The sequence below is a fragment of the Pararge aegeria genome, chromosome 9 (genome assembly GCF_905163445.1).
Source record: "Pararge aegeria chromosome 9, ilParAegt1.1, whole genome shotgun sequence".
Classification (NCBI taxonomy): domain Eukaryota; kingdom Metazoa; phylum Arthropoda; class Insecta; order Lepidoptera; family Nymphalidae; genus Pararge; species Pararge aegeria.
In genome coordinates, this window is record NC_053188.1 from 17,174,865 (window position 1) to 17,190,774 (window position 15,910).

Genomic DNA, 15,910 nt, shown 5'->3' on the forward strand with positions numbered 1-15,910 from the left:
GCAAATCTAACCTTTGCACGCGACGACAATTTGTACAAGTTGTTAAATAACATGGTTTCTTTTAAAGTTGATAGGCAGTCATCCTAAAAATCTTACATTTTTTTTTGTACACAATTAAGTACGCATAATGGTAATTTAATACGCACGTAATCCTGTGGCCCTGGTTTTTTTAACTGATCCATTTAACACCACCTCAGCTAGGTAAGCATGCGCGCCACGCCACGATTATCTCACGAGTGTCTGTATCGCGATCACAGCTCATTTAAAAATGTCGTCGTGTGCAAAGGCTTTAAGTATTAACAGACGAACCGATCTGATTAGCCCGGACCACAACCTAAGATTTTTTGACTTTTGCTTAACTATTTCCCATACAAAAGTGTCACATTTACATGAGCTTGCTTATCAGCGTGACAGTTCTGTATGACATTATAATAACAAAATGTCACGAAATATGAGTATCCCGCTACCCTAAAAAGTTACAATTGAGTCAGAGAGTCTCAAATGTTTTAACGTTCCTATATTGGTGGAAAAGTCTGTAAACTGGGCGTAACCAAACTCTCGAATATATTTAAAAAAAATGGTTCGTAAGGTCGCTAACCAAGTTGGCTCGTCTGTCACCAGCAACAGCGTAAGTCAGGGTAACGAATTTAAAATTATCAATAAAATTTCAACGTATACTTAGCTATCCGAAAATAGGTAAAAAAAAATATACAAGGTGCGTTTACAATAAAGTAAAGTGCATTCTGTACAAAACGTTGTAATATTCACGTGTACCCTCGAATACTGAACTCGGTATTGCTATTGCTAACAATTACACCAATTACCCTCATTTTTTTAAATAAATTTTATATATAATAATAAAAGTATTGCCGCGTTTACACAGTGCCAATACACTCCTATCTACTCTTTACGATATCACTATAAGATACAAGTTTGGCGTTGTTATTTAATAAGAATTTATTGCAAGTTTTTCCATTCCAAAACAAATTAATTTCAATTGGTAAAAAATAAAAAGCAAGTGAGAACTTTGGTTATTTCACTTTTGCGATATTGTTAATTGAACGACGATATCGATTTACTCTCAGATACAAGATGGCTGGAAATGCCTCGTTAGTTAATTCAATAGTAAAAATAAAAGTTTACAACTATGGATCACGAGTTATTGGAGTTGATTCCAATCTGTTATACATATATCTTTAAACATGATTTAATTATAGTAATTTTTATGTATTCTTAATTATAATAATTATTAGATATCATTTATTGTATACTTTTAGTAACATTCATGGTTTAGATACTTGACCTTTACCAATTTAAAAAAGTTAAGAGTTGCGCGCCGGAGATTGAACTCCGTCCCTCCAAAAGAATGGCCGAAGTGTAAACCACTTGGCTATCACGCATAATGACATAAACTATGTTTCCCCACCTAATGTCAAAAACGGTAATCTCAACATACTATGTAAACGCGGCAACAGAAAATTAAATGTTTAGCTATAAAAACATTACAAAGTATACTATTAAAACGTCATAGGATACCGTTAAAAAATTTACATAGCAATTCAATATTCTTCCCTAGAAACTCGAGTGTGCAACGATAATATAGAAAAAATCTCAGATTTTAATCGTAGATATAACCAACTCGCATCAACGATACAGCCGCCCGTAAAATGAGTGAGCTCACTTATTTGTGCGTGTCAACCTTGTCAATGGTGGCGGTGTCTATGTAAAATAAATTCTCATCCACGATTTGGTAACCTAGTTTCTTTACTTTGCTAGTTGAGATAGCAAAAGTAAAAAAAACTGAATTTTATTCTAAATAAGCTATAAACATATTTTTAAAAATGCGATATGCTGTCGGTGGCGTCCATGAAAAACCCACGATTTGGTACTTTGCTAGTTGAGATAGCAAAAGTAAAAAAGAAACGGAATTTTATTCTAAAAAAGGAATATAAATTTATATTAAAAAAAAAAATTCAAGACCTAACTTTTTGACCAGTGAAAACGAAAACTGGACACTATTTTAGTATGTGATTGCATTTGTACACTCCTATCAGCGTAAGGTGTATAATTATTGATGTAAACAAACTATTGACATAATTTACGCGCGAGAGAAAAGAACATAAATACTAGTTATCTCTTTGATGGTATTGACACACCACAGAGGGAGACAGACTGTCCTTTTCTCTCACCTGTAAATAACGTCAGTTAGTCTTTTTTTTATTTATCTAAAAGCTAGCCCTTGACTACAATGATACCTGTTGGTAAACCTGTTATGGGGTATGGCAGTTCTTATCGGTTACTACGAGACATCGTACCAGAACGCCAAATCGTTAAGTGGCAAATTTATGTGGTAACTAACCACAGCCGAAGCCACTACAACAGACCAGAGAAAATTTAGAAATTATAAATTCCCAAATCACCCCAACCGGAGATCGGACCCGGGACCTCCCACCTAAGAAACCACAGTGCTCACCACTGAGCCATCGGTCGTCAAAACAGTAACCGATATATTGTAATTAAACACCCAGTTTTAATAACATGCTTATAAGGATTGACTAAATATAAAGACAGTGACGTAATTATTCGTTGTAGTGGTATATCTACGATTGAAATCTTTGGGAAAAAATTGCTAAGTTAGCGCTTACACTATGTACTTTGAACAACGCTAACAACTAAATGCACGTTTTGAGAATCACTCTATACTGTCGCGTTAATCCTATTATGCTGTACGCACATCACATCGCGCGCCGCACGCGTTTAAAAAACGCATTCAACATTTCGTACACACAAACTTAAAGTATGCCTGACATTGCAAGTGTATGAATTTATTTTTTCCTTACCCCTAATAGAAATATATTTAGCATCGCACCGTTACGTTTTATAAAGAAAACTCCACATAACATGCTATATATGTAAATAGACTTGTGAAGGAAAAGGCCGATAGGGTGGTAACTGTCCGCGACCTTTCAACGCCAACGAAAATCAATGTAAACTTTCAACAAAAAGTCGGACAGTCCTCTAGCATACAGTTACCATCAGCTGTTTACATTTTTTATTTCTTTAAGTTGGCTAAACATCGGTTACTTCATATCGTTTGTTCAAGGTACAATACACTATGTGACGTATATGTGACGTTCAGGGTATACGATTTTAAATACGGATCCTTTGACTATTTCAATATATTCAAAGCGTGCGGTGTGTGATGTAATGCGCGATCAGCTTATGAAGTACAATATTTTTACATTAAAAAAACCACCGATCATAGTACAAGAGCAGGTTAATTAAAAGCCTAAAGCCATTCAATAACTCTCGGCCTATGAACGGACGTCTGATATAAAGCGTAGACTACTTAGAGCAGGCACAGAAGGGTTCAGTACATTTGGCTTAATACGGGAAATCTTAGGAATATCACATCCACTATAATCCCTTGGGCACAGAGAAAATATTTATTATATTATTTTTATATCATTTAGGATAAAATTGGAATGTTTGTCAGTCCTTGGTTTTTTGACGTAACTATAAATTATATTCAAATGTCCACTCCTACAATACTAACTCATAAGAACTGCACGAAAGTACTGCACGAAATTAAAAAATTTAAAGCCATAAATTTAATCCGGGTGTACGTGGGGTGTTGAGACAAATCAAAGCTTAACATTTCATATGCCCATTTACATTACCAACACTCGGAATGACATATGTGCTGTTAAAAAAGTTTACACGTACTCTCGGAAACGTCAAAAAAACCAAGAACATGTCGGTTATAAAAAGACTTTTTTATCCCAAGGGAGTTAAGGTAAAAAGCGACAATATAATATTTACTACTAAATAATTACTCTAAATTTATCCTACGATAGCGTTGAGCTGAGATCTTGTATACTAATTCAATAATGTATCGTTATATCTAGTGAAACAAATAATCTATATCTACGTTCGAACCGATATTTTAACGGACTGAAGAGAATAAGTAATGTACGAAAAAAAAAAATATTTTTTTTATTCCCTCTCAAGATAGCCCTTGACTACAATATCATCTGAAGGTAAAGTGTTGATGCGGTATAAGATAGTAGCGGGCTAATCTGTTAGGGCAGTTTCGTTAAACCCAAACCCGTAATCAGTTTCTACAAGACAACTTTGTCGGTAGGGTGTTAACTAGCCACGGCCGAAGCCTCCCACTAGACAAGACCAGAGAAAAAAACTCAGGAATCATAAATTCCCAAATTTCCCCCGCCGGTAATCAGATCCAGGACTTCCACTTACAAGACCACAGTGGTAAAGTACTCAGATACTACCGAGAAGAAGTCGGCAAGAAACTCTTAACTTAATAAGATAAGTCCTCATTATCTACCCATTAACGGCCCGCAGGACTCCTCCCATAATGAAAAGGGTTGGTTGGGTAAAATTACTTAACTCAGATATAATTTTTCACCTTCATTTCGTTAAAATATCGATAAAAAAATATCGAGAAATTCGGACTCTCCGATGCTTAACGATTCGCGATGTAGGTAGATTTATTTTAATAGCTATTTTGATAGTTGCCGTAGTTTATCCAGAAATATGATTTGATGTACGAAATTTTGACTATTAATAAATTATATATTATTTTTATAAAACAATTATTATATATTATTATTATTATAATTACTAAACAATTCACCTATAAAATTGAATGATCCAAATTGACAATTTACAAAAACTTATCTATCTGTGAAATTAATATAACATTTTTACAAAGTTTTTAAAAATAAAATAAGTTTTTAATAACATTCAAATCATTCGCACTGGACGTTCACGAGAAAACAAAATAAACATGACACATCATATTTTTTAATTTACGATTAGCTTATGATAAAACTTATTTTCATAGTGATCTTTCTTTTCTATAATTAATAATAATATATTACGTCTCTATTTTTACATAATCGGATAAAAAGAATTTAATCAAGTTATTTACGTCAACTCATATATAAGACTTTAGAATAAATTCCGTAAAAAAAATTAACACCATTGAAAAACAAAATCACCTAAGAACCATTCACCAAACTTAAAAAAAAATAAGCACCAAAATTATAATGAATGTAGCACACGCAAGTTATTTCTTTAAACTCTTTGTTATTATCGATTTTTCGAATTTTTGCCGACTCATTTAATTCGTTAAACATTTTTACAAGATCATAATTTTATCAATGCAAAGTTAATAGCTGTAGCACCTCCGTACTAGTTGGTTGAAGACATTTAATATAAACATAAACACACATGAATAATTTACATAATATACACTAAATAAAATCATTAATATATGACATAAACTACTTTATATAAAAACATAGTGTGTGCCGTCGCAACTTACGGCGTGCATTTATTAGGTTTTAGTTTTAAGCAGTCAGTATTTAAAAAAAACGAAACAAAACAAAATAATAATGTCATAATAAATAAAGTATATTACATAATATTCGTAAGAAGTGTCTCACTTTTTAAATACTGGCAGAAAATCGAATGATACAAAACTCTACACTTTCGATGACCATACAAACATCTTCAAAACGCAATCCTATTTAGGTTTTATAATTAAAAGTAAATTAAATTAATCAAATAATTAAGAAAAACCTAGGTTTTTTTAAATATCTTCCGACCAACGAAAATAATGATGCATCAAAAAGTAGCCCACCAACCCGTTTACTTCACTTATAAATACGGGATTGCGTTAGATGGCGTTTTCAAAATGTTTACCTCTTTATTCCTATTAAGTTTTGTTTACATGCGAATTAGTGCATTTTTATATAGATCTAATAGCTCGAAAAAGCTATATGTGTATATTATGTTTAAACTAATTGTAGATATTTTACATTAATTATTATGAAAATTATATGTATTATTTTATGATGTTGGTAACTATGTATGTGTGATGAAACGTTTATAACACCAGTTGATTAACGTTATAGAAAACGTTTATAAATTGTTCAGTTATTTATATTACAAAATTAATTAATTATATATCTTTTGTTCTGATGATTTGTTAGAAACGAATGACTTTTTTTTTCTAATTTATATTTTAGGTTGCTTGAGTTTCTGAGAATTTGTAAACATTTAAAGTGAAATAATTTTGTGCGTTTATTTCATGTAAATACAAGCTAAAATAAGCTGGAATTGGTTTAACTTCATCAAATATGCAATTGCCGTTTTAGACAAAATATAAGCCCCGTACCCACGATAAAAACAGCAAAAATTTATTAAATTTACTCCTTCGATATTGCTTCTTATTTTTAAACTCAATTTTTAGCTATCGCCGTTTAAAAAAAAAAAAATGCAAAACATTTAAACATTTACTCTCCGAAAGACACTACTTTTTGTGGAGGCCTCAAAACAATCTGTTTGGTAATTACCGACAGAGTCTTTATGGACTGACATTGATTTAAACATAGTGATGAGACAAAATACAAATATACAATACACCAGATACTAACAAATCACCAGAAAATTCATAATTATTAATTAAAATAAAAGTTGTACGTTATCGTACGCTTAATATATTACACAATGCTCCCGCATTTGCCATTTGTCAAAGAGAGATTGGGTGCAAAAGATGGCCGACCCAAAGTTTGGTTGTAATCGAAACCATTGTTCATATATTGGTTATTTTGTAACCCGATGAGGATTTCCACCAGCGCGTTGGATGCGCTCTGAGCGTTCAGCAATTCGAAAATTATGCAATTGCATTCCGGGTCCGGGTTCTTGGCGCTCTTTGTGCTTGAACTCGAGCTGGTTGAGTTTGTTCCCGAGCTGGTGGGGGGGTTCGGGTGGAGGGGGCACGTTATTTGAAGGTTTTTGGGGTACTGGGTGGGGATGCCCGAGAGGTGGTTGGCGGCCGCTCGCGCGTAGAACACGCACGTGTGACCGTCCGCGTCTGGGAAGTTAGGGTTGCCGTTGTGCTGTGGACAAAAGTGGTATATTTATAATTTCGCGATATTTCAAATAGACCAAACGGATCATCATCCGTGCTATTTTTAGGAGGAGATGAGGGTCAAAATCTAATCCAAAGGAGTCGCTTACAAACATACAGGTGAAAATAATATAAAGCGCGTAATTAATGAAAAGATTGTCAGCACGATAAGAAAAGTTGGAAAAAATAGACTTTACGAGTATCGTGATCTATAGTGAGAGTTTGCATAAATGATGCAAAGTCTCAGGGTTCAAATACCTCAATGGGTGTCCCACAAGGCTCGATTTTGGGTCCTTTTCTATTTTTAGTGTATATAAATGATCTACCGTACCATGTCAGTGGAACATGCGACATTGTATTGTTTGCAGATGATACATCTCTAATTTTTAAGACTGATAGGAGAAAAGATAACTCTGACGAAGTAAACCGTGTTATGTCGCATGTGTCGCACTGGTTTACAGTTAACAACTTACTTTTAAATGCAAAAAAAACAAAGTGTGTCGAATTTATCTTACCAAATGTAAAGAAAATTGATAAAAATATAATGATTAATGGTGAATCACTAAGAATAGAGACTTCCACAGTTTTTCTGGGCGTGACCTTGGATAATAAGCTACAGTGGGGTGCCCATATAGATTCACTAGCGGGTAAACTAAGCTCGGCTGCCTACGCAGTCAGAAAAATTAGACAGATTACTGACGTTGAAATAGCTAGGCTAGTTTATTTTGCGTACTTTCATAGTGTTATGTCCTATGGAATCTTGTTATGGGGTAAAGCAGCTGATATCGAAACTATATTTATATTGCAGAAAAGAGCTGTACGGTCAATATATAAACTTAAATCACGCGAATCCCTCCGTGAGAAGTTTAAAGAAATAGGCTTACTTACTGTAGCTTCACAATATATTTATAACAATATAGTATTTGTAAGACAACATATTAGTATTTATAAACAAAAAGTGGACATAAACAGTCGACTTACAAGAAATGGTCATAAATTAGTGTCATCTGCATATCGTCTGCGTAAGGTACAGGGATCATTTGTGGGATTGAGTATACGCTTTTATAATATGATTCCTAAGGTGATTTTGGACCTGCCAATGCACAAGTTTAAAGAATTTGTTAAAACACACTTATTACAGCGAGGTTACTATACAATTGATGATTTTTTTAATGACAAGGTTGCTTGGAAGCTTCCGGCTCCGCTATCAGCTCTCACAAGATAGAAAAATGAATGTTAAAATGCAAAATGTAAATTGTTGATGTTGGAAAAGAGCAACTGCTGAGTTTCTTGCCGGCTTCTTCTCGGTAGAATCTGCCTTCTGAACCGGTGGTAGAATCACTACAAACAGACAGACTTGACGTTTCAAAAGTGCTTATATTAGGCCTACTTGAAATAAATGAATTTTGAATTTTGAATTTTAAAAACAAAAAATAACTTGTCTTATTGTGTAAACAATCTTTTCAATCAAAAAAAAAAAATATTTCTACTAATATTATAAATATGAATGTAAGTTTGTTTGTTACGCTTTCACGCGAAAACTACTGAACCAATCCTCATGAAACTTTGTACACATATTCTTGGAAGTGTTAGAAGTAAAACAGGATACTTTTTATCCCGACATTAAGCTCGGTTCCCTTGGGAGAGGGGATGATGGGAGTGTTTGACGATTTTACACCATAACTCCGACAAATTATAACCGATTAAAATAATTATTTTTGTACCAAAGAGGTTATATATGTTTAATTTTGCCCAAACTTTGTGTAGATCTGATGAATGTGGTTGGAGATAGAGGACAGAACTCCTCAGCGGACAGCAGCAAACCCCTCATTTAAGGCTTAGCGATACTGAAAACTTAATTTTTTTTTAGATCTACAACTAAATTGAATGCCACATCAAAAAACAAAATCAAACGCGGACGAAGTCGCGGGCAACAGCTAGTATTATATATACCCATACTGACCCATATCAGCAGCTGTGCGGCCGCCAAATGCCCCGCTGCAGCTGCAGCCCGCAACGCCAGTGCGCGCTCCACGGGTGCGGGCGCGCGCGGTGCGGGCGCGGCCAGCGAGCGCGCCAGCACGCCCACGGCGCCCCGCGCGCCCGCCGCCCGCAACGCCTCCCCGCCCGTGATGGTGGGCTCGCTCGACAAGAACGCCCGTCGCTCGTATTTCAGGCGGATCCACCTGGAACACAAATAGCCAAAATACATGATTTAAATATATAAAAGAGCAAACCACGGACTCACTCACTCACTAACTCACTCAATCACTGACTAATCGCGAAATCACAGAAATTATACTAATAGAAGCCTGCCAACTTGGAATTTGAAATGAAGGTCTTTTCTAGGGTCAACTAAGTAACGGTTTAGAAAAATGACCCCCCTAAGGGGTTTAATACAGGGGTTGGAGTTATTATGAAAGTCCTGTTTTTGAAGAAATATGTTATGTTATATGTTATATACGTGGAAATATGTTATGTATGTTATCCAATTTAAATAATACAAAAACATATAAAATTATTGTGGAAAATTTATGGGTGGTAAAATAGTGGATGAAAGTTTTTGCTGAGTTTTTTTATTATTTATTCTACAAACTTGAAGTTTGCGAAAAAAAGGTTTTTCTTTATCCAAATCTACACAGTGGTTTGAAATTTGTATAAAAACCCTATGCTTTTGAAGTGAGACACCAAAATTTGCATTAAATAATAGTTAATATTATGATTATTAATATTGATTCAAAGTGATTGAATATTGATTCTCTCAATAAATTCAATGTTTATATAAAACGTAAGCTTATAGAAAGATCCTATTATAATATTAAGGATTACATGTATGATAAAAAAAGCTTAGGTATGAATTGCTCTAACTTCATAGCTCAACATTAACTAGAATGTGAGATGGTGATAACAAAAAAAAACCCTACCTTTTTAGACCAGGACGCGTTTGGAATCCTCCTAGCTTTAGTTTTAAGTTATTTATTTTAAGTTTTAAGTTATCACCATCACTAACATTAGTAACATGTTTAATGTATGAACGCTTCATAAGTGCCTGTAATAAGGTCTACATGGATAAAACATTTTTGAATTTTAATTTGAATCTGATTATTAATTATCGGCCTGCAAATGGGCCACTAGCGTGGTCCGTCAATTTTAACTATACAGGGTTAAATAAAAAGTGCCAAAAAGTTGTTAGTTTAAATCATAGCAACTACAAAGCCGAGAGCATTTATTGGTATTCTTTATTTCATCCTGTATAAGAAAAAAACCTGTCTAACAAACATAATAGAAACACATATAATAAAAGTAAGGACTTCATTTACACTAAACACTCTCAACTTTACATTCACGACCTCGAAATATTATCTTGGGAGTTAAGCTTACCTCTCCTTCTCTTCCCTGGTGGAAGTGGCGATCGGTTTGATGTGTCCCCGCAAGTCGGCCTCCCATATCGAGTTGCCGAGAGCGTTGCCCATCGTCACCATAACGCTCACGTGACCCAATCTGGAATCATGTGGAATCTCTATACGTCTGTATATAACATAACGCCTGAAAAAAGTAGCCATCCTTCGTGGGGATTGTTATACGCTTGAATAACATGACGCCGAAGGTAATGTTTTATCTGACTTACTATTTTAATAACAAAAGGTTCCTAAGCGATGGATGAATATTTTAAGAAGACTGCTTGGAAGCAGGCGGCCACTCTCATCTCTTACAAGATAGAGGAATTCTAAAGACTGTAGGATAGAACTAGGCGGAATTCCATGATATATTATGAAATGAAAGCTTAATTTGCTATACTCCGCGAAAAGTAGGAGAATGATTCTGTATGGTGTAATTTATAATTTCTTCAATCTTAATACAACAACAAGATCTTCGACAATGTACCCTCTACGCAGATTTCATTCCGAAACCGGAGCATCCTTGGGAGGTGTTGACTTCACAAAGAATAATTGTTAAAGACCTTAACAATTTCAAATTAAGCTTAATTTTCATAATTCTAAAGACTGTTAAACTGTAAAATTATATTGAAAAAGAACAATCTGCTGAGTTTCTTGCTGGCTTTTTCTCGGTAGAATATGCCTTCCGAACCGGTGGTAGAGTCACTACAAACAGACTGACTTCACGTTTTCAAAGTGCTTATAAACAAGGACTACGGGAAAATAATAAATATTGAAATCTAATATCATTGATTCCCAACGTTGTCACAAAGACTCCCAGGCATCCACGAGAGATTAGAGGGTGACTACATTGGCCATAATAGAATATCGGCGTTCATAAGTTGTTAGTGGCGATCCACCAAAATTCATTTGGGTATCAACCCAAATGAAAAAAATGTTTGTTTGGCTTAACCTTACCCGCGTTTTTTTAACATTTCGTTTTTCCGTTGACAAATCGTCGTAAAGAGACTTTAATAAAAGCATTTTGAAGCTATAAAATTGTAGTGTTCAGTTTTTCGGCATTTTTTGGAGTTTTTTATCATCGCGGTTTTGACAGTGTACCTACTGTGTGATACAGGATATTTATGTTTTACTTAACGATACAGAAATTAACGGTTACAAAAGATTAGTCCCCGGAAAAGATAATTATGGGACCCTACAATAGCTCTCAGCTATTAACTTGCGATCAACGATTCAAAATTATCCTGTATACATTATACAATCAGACCCCGCAAATTGTCCATCAATCCGCACTGGGCCAGCGTGGTGGACGGCCTTAACCCCTTTTTATGACGGCCGATTGGCGCAGTGGGCAGCGACCCTGCTTTCTGAGCCAAGACCGTGGGTACGATTCCGACAACTGGACAATGTTTGTGTGATGAACATGAATGTTTTTCAGTGTCTGGATGTTTATCTATGTATAATAAGTATTTATGTATATTATTCATATTATAATTATTCATCAGTCATCTAGTTAGTACCCATAACACAAGCCATGCTTACTTTGGGGCTAGATAGCGATGTGTGTATTGTCGTAGTATATTTATTTATTATTTTATTAATCTATTTATTGTGAGCGGAGACCAATACCCTGTAGTGGGCCGGTAATGGGTTGATATGATGATGACATACAATCTACCTATTTTATCACACTTGCTCGTAACGTGGATCTTAATGCATCGCTTTAAAGCTCATAATCTTAAATAATAAACACGAGCTTAGCCGAAAGACTGAGAATAGCTTAAAGATTAATATACTCACGGCCACTCATCCAAGTCCAGAGACCGCACCCTGGATATATGCGAGCCGAGGTTCCTATGTATCCCGGAGCATTCGATGCATATCAACACGCCCAGATTCAAACTCGCCCAGTCTGGGTCTGGAATAAAAATTACATTTGTATAAAATGACATCGTCCACCACCGCCATTTTCATTTCTGTCCCTTGTAAAGGACGTGGTTGTCGGTGACATTACACACGAGTTTTAACAACTGCGTCTCAGGTTTATGGACACAGGGCGGCATGTCGCAGGACGTATTTTTCCATGCCCTCCGGAATGTTAACATCACGTGGGCTTGGTGCTTTATCATTCAATTATTCAGTTTTAAACTATCATTTATTTGAAAACCAAAAAACCACGATCAAAAACTTATAAAAAAAACGTGTGTGCTTATGTAAATGCGTCAGAAGTTATACTTCTTTTGCGTAACAGGAAAAAATCTTTTCAAAAAAGATGAAAAACGAACGAAAGAGATGGTGGTAACAAAAATGGGCTTCTTCTTAGACCAGGACGCGTTTGGAACCCTCGTAGCTTTAGTTTTAAGTTTACGAATATGGTTATCGCCATCATCTCACTACCGTGTAATTCTCATGTAATGTACGCATCAAAAGTGCCACCTATGGGCCTATACTTGAATAAAGATATTTTTGACTTTGACTTTGACTTTAATAGCAATGGGTTCAAGATGATGATGATATCTCACCCTGCGCCCCGCAGTCGCAGCACTTGTCGTTGCCCTTGACGCGTCGTATGTAGTAAGTGGCGCGCACGTCGCCCGTAGAGTTAGCGCCCGTTGGCGCCGGCTGCCGGGACGTCTGCTAACAACCAATTTGTTCATTAACCCACTCTAACTGCCCAAACTAGAACATGTAAGTAAGTGAGTAATAAACTTCATTCAGCTTCCACACATCAGTAAACTAATGAAAACTAATTACTAATCACCTTAAACCTAATTAATTATTTATTTATTTATACTCTTTATTTGTACACCACTCAGAAAAACGAGAAAAAAAAAACAACAAACACACGAAGAATGAAGCAGGATACAAAAGGCGGCCTTATCGCTAAGTAGCGATCTCTGCCAGGCAACCTTATCAGGATTAGGAAAACTAAAAAGAAAAACTGTGGGCTGTGGGTGGGCTACACTTTTTAGTGCATACATACAAATATCTACATACTTATATATAAACCAGACTACACAAATACAACAATACTATTGATAAATATAAAAAATAAATATACTAATACATATTTTAACATACTATAAATACTTAAATATGAGTTCGTGTAGATAATATGCACTATATTACAAACTAAATGCCTTATCGAAAGGTGTGCCAAATTAAATTTGGGTCCTGCGTTTATGAATCCAAGGCCGTAAATTCTCACAACTGGAAAACTTCGGTGTGATGAACATTAATGTTTTCAGCGTCCGGGTGTTTACCTATACAACGTGTAAGGAAATTACGAAATAATACTGAAGGATGGATAAGTATATTTCATAAGGAATCACCCTGTAAAAATGGTGATTTACCAAAGAAGCATATTTATTTGTCTATAAAAACGAATTGAAAACATTCTATGTGTTTACTTATGACAACCCTACTGAAGATAAAAGACCGACACGCGCATAGTACCCACGCTACGCGACGCTGACCTAATAAAGTGACAGGAGTCAACTGATGTGGTATTAGTGGTATCTTATTTCCTTCAGTAAAAACTATGGCAGTGGTTTACTAGCCTATGAAGTATTATTTCGGTTTTCATTTACACGTTGTATATTATAAGTATTTATTTATACAAGTAATCCAGCAGTGGTCCAAATTCGACCATAATTAATTGAATTAAGTAATAAATTTGAACATAATTAAATAAGGCTCCATGGTCAAAGTCTATTCTTCTATTATCACAGATTATGCCAAGGACACTGACACTGAAACTGCCTTATTTTTCACAATAAAGCTGATATACAATTTTTCTTAGTTTAGCTTTAGAAGCCTGTAGTAAAATAATTCTTTAAGATTTCATGGATGTCCCATCCTATTGAATAAGAAAACCTTTTACTATATTGTTTCTTCTTCTTGCAGTGCCGACTACTATCGGAGGTTGGCAACAATTAAGGCTATCTGGACTTTGGACGCAGCTGCACGGAACAAAGATTGGGTACTTTTACCGAAGCATTGGCGTAAATTTTTTAGCCACGATGTTCTTCGTCGGCCGGGTGGTCTAATTAATGAGCTGAAGGAGTTCATATTTATTTATTGTTCATAATACGACCAAAAAAAAAGAAAAAAAATATAGTTTTTTTTTTTTTTTTTTTTATAGACGAGCGTTTGACTGCAATGCACCTGATGATAAGCGATGATGCAGCCTAAGGTGGAGCGCGCTTGCCTAGAAGATGCCTATTCACTCTTGATTTGTAGGCGCTGGGGAAAATTGAAGCTGGATGGGCATTCCAGATCCTAGAGGTGCGGATCAGAAACGAAAACGAAAAGAAAGGATTGTTTAACATTTCTTAAGCATAGATCAACCAACGGGTACGTACCACGATAATATTTTGAATTTGTCCACGACATGATGTGATATCCCGTCGTGACCACGATCCATGCAACTGGGTGGAAATATCGACAAATTCAAAATATTATCGTGGTATGTACCCGTTGATCTATGCTCAAGAACTGTTGATTAACCACGATAATCTTAGTTTAAAATCTTTAAGGATTGTTTAAACTTAAGATTCACTTGGAAATTAACATTGTTATCATTACTCACCCGGCCCTGCAGTGAAGCCAGTATCTGCGCCTCGACGGCGGCCACCCACGCGTCCCGCTCGGCGGCACACGCGGCCGGCGTGCCCCCCGCGCCGACCTCCCACCGCCACCGCTTACCGTCCAGGCTGACTATCGTGAACTCGGAGGATGTAGCGCTTTCCGCATCTGACCGGGAACATTTTTGACGTAAATTTTTGACGTAAATTTGTGACGTAAATTTTTGACGTAAATTTGTGACGTAAATTTTTGACGTAAATTTGTGACGTAAATTTTTGACGTAAATTTTTGCCTTATTTTGATTATGGAACCTGCTAGTAGCTAGACTCGCTCTCTTTTTGTGCATGTCCACTACCGGAGGTTGGCCGTCAGCTCAGCGAACTTCTCGCGACACAATGTTTCCACTCGTACGATATTGGTTCCATTCACGGATGTTGCGCAACTAAGACTTCTTTCTCATTCAAACACGTCGTTTGCCCTCTACGTTGCCCATCATTATGAGCAGTTGGTATAGCTCATGTCTGGCTGTTTGTTATCTCGGAAATAATGTACATTTCTCGTGAAATATATATTTATATATATATATATATATATATATATATATATAAATACTTTTAAGGTAGGTAGTGTGGTAACCAGCCACGGTCAAAGCCTCCCACCAGACCAGACCAGAGAAAATTTAGAAATTATAAATATTACATATATTTTTTTTTATATATAAATCTTATGTAATAAACACAATACTAATAACAAACTAACATTAATATTAACAAAAAATATAAGCCGCTTAACGGTTCAGTTATGGGCATGGTACCCAAAATGCTAACCCAAAAATAATAATAATAAAAATAGATGTGTCTTCGTTTTTAACAGATCGAGAGGATCGTCATTCTTTCTTGTATAGAAACATCCACGCCAAAATAGCTACGCGAACGAAAAAAACTAGTACATTATAGTCGCGGGAAAAAACTAGTATATTATATTA

General features: G+C 35.5%; 1 protein-coding gene across 2 annotated transcripts in view; it reads right to left on the reverse strand.

Moving 5' to 3' along the window:
* Positions 1-6,290: 6,290 nt before the first annotated feature.
* The window catches only part of LOC120626395 (centaurin-gamma-1A), a 107,841-nt gene continuing 98,221 nt past the window's right edge, over positions 6,291-15,910 (reverse strand). For both annotated transcript variants that reach the window (XM_039893915.1, XM_039893916.1), the window contains 6 exons: positions 14,930-15,093; positions 12,861-12,972; positions 12,139-12,256; positions 10,322-10,441; positions 8,904-9,126; positions 6,291-6,929 (listed from right to left, as the gene is read on the reverse strand). In XM_039893915.1, coding sequence (XP_039749849.1) covers positions 6,531-6,929; positions 8,904-9,126; positions 10,322-10,441; positions 12,139-12,256; positions 12,861-12,972; positions 14,930-15,093 — 1,136 coding nt within the window. In that variant the 3' untranslated portion in view covers positions 6,291-6,530. The remainder of the gene's footprint in view (positions 6,930-8,903; positions 9,127-10,321; positions 10,442-12,138; positions 12,257-12,860; positions 12,973-14,929; positions 15,094-15,910) is intronic.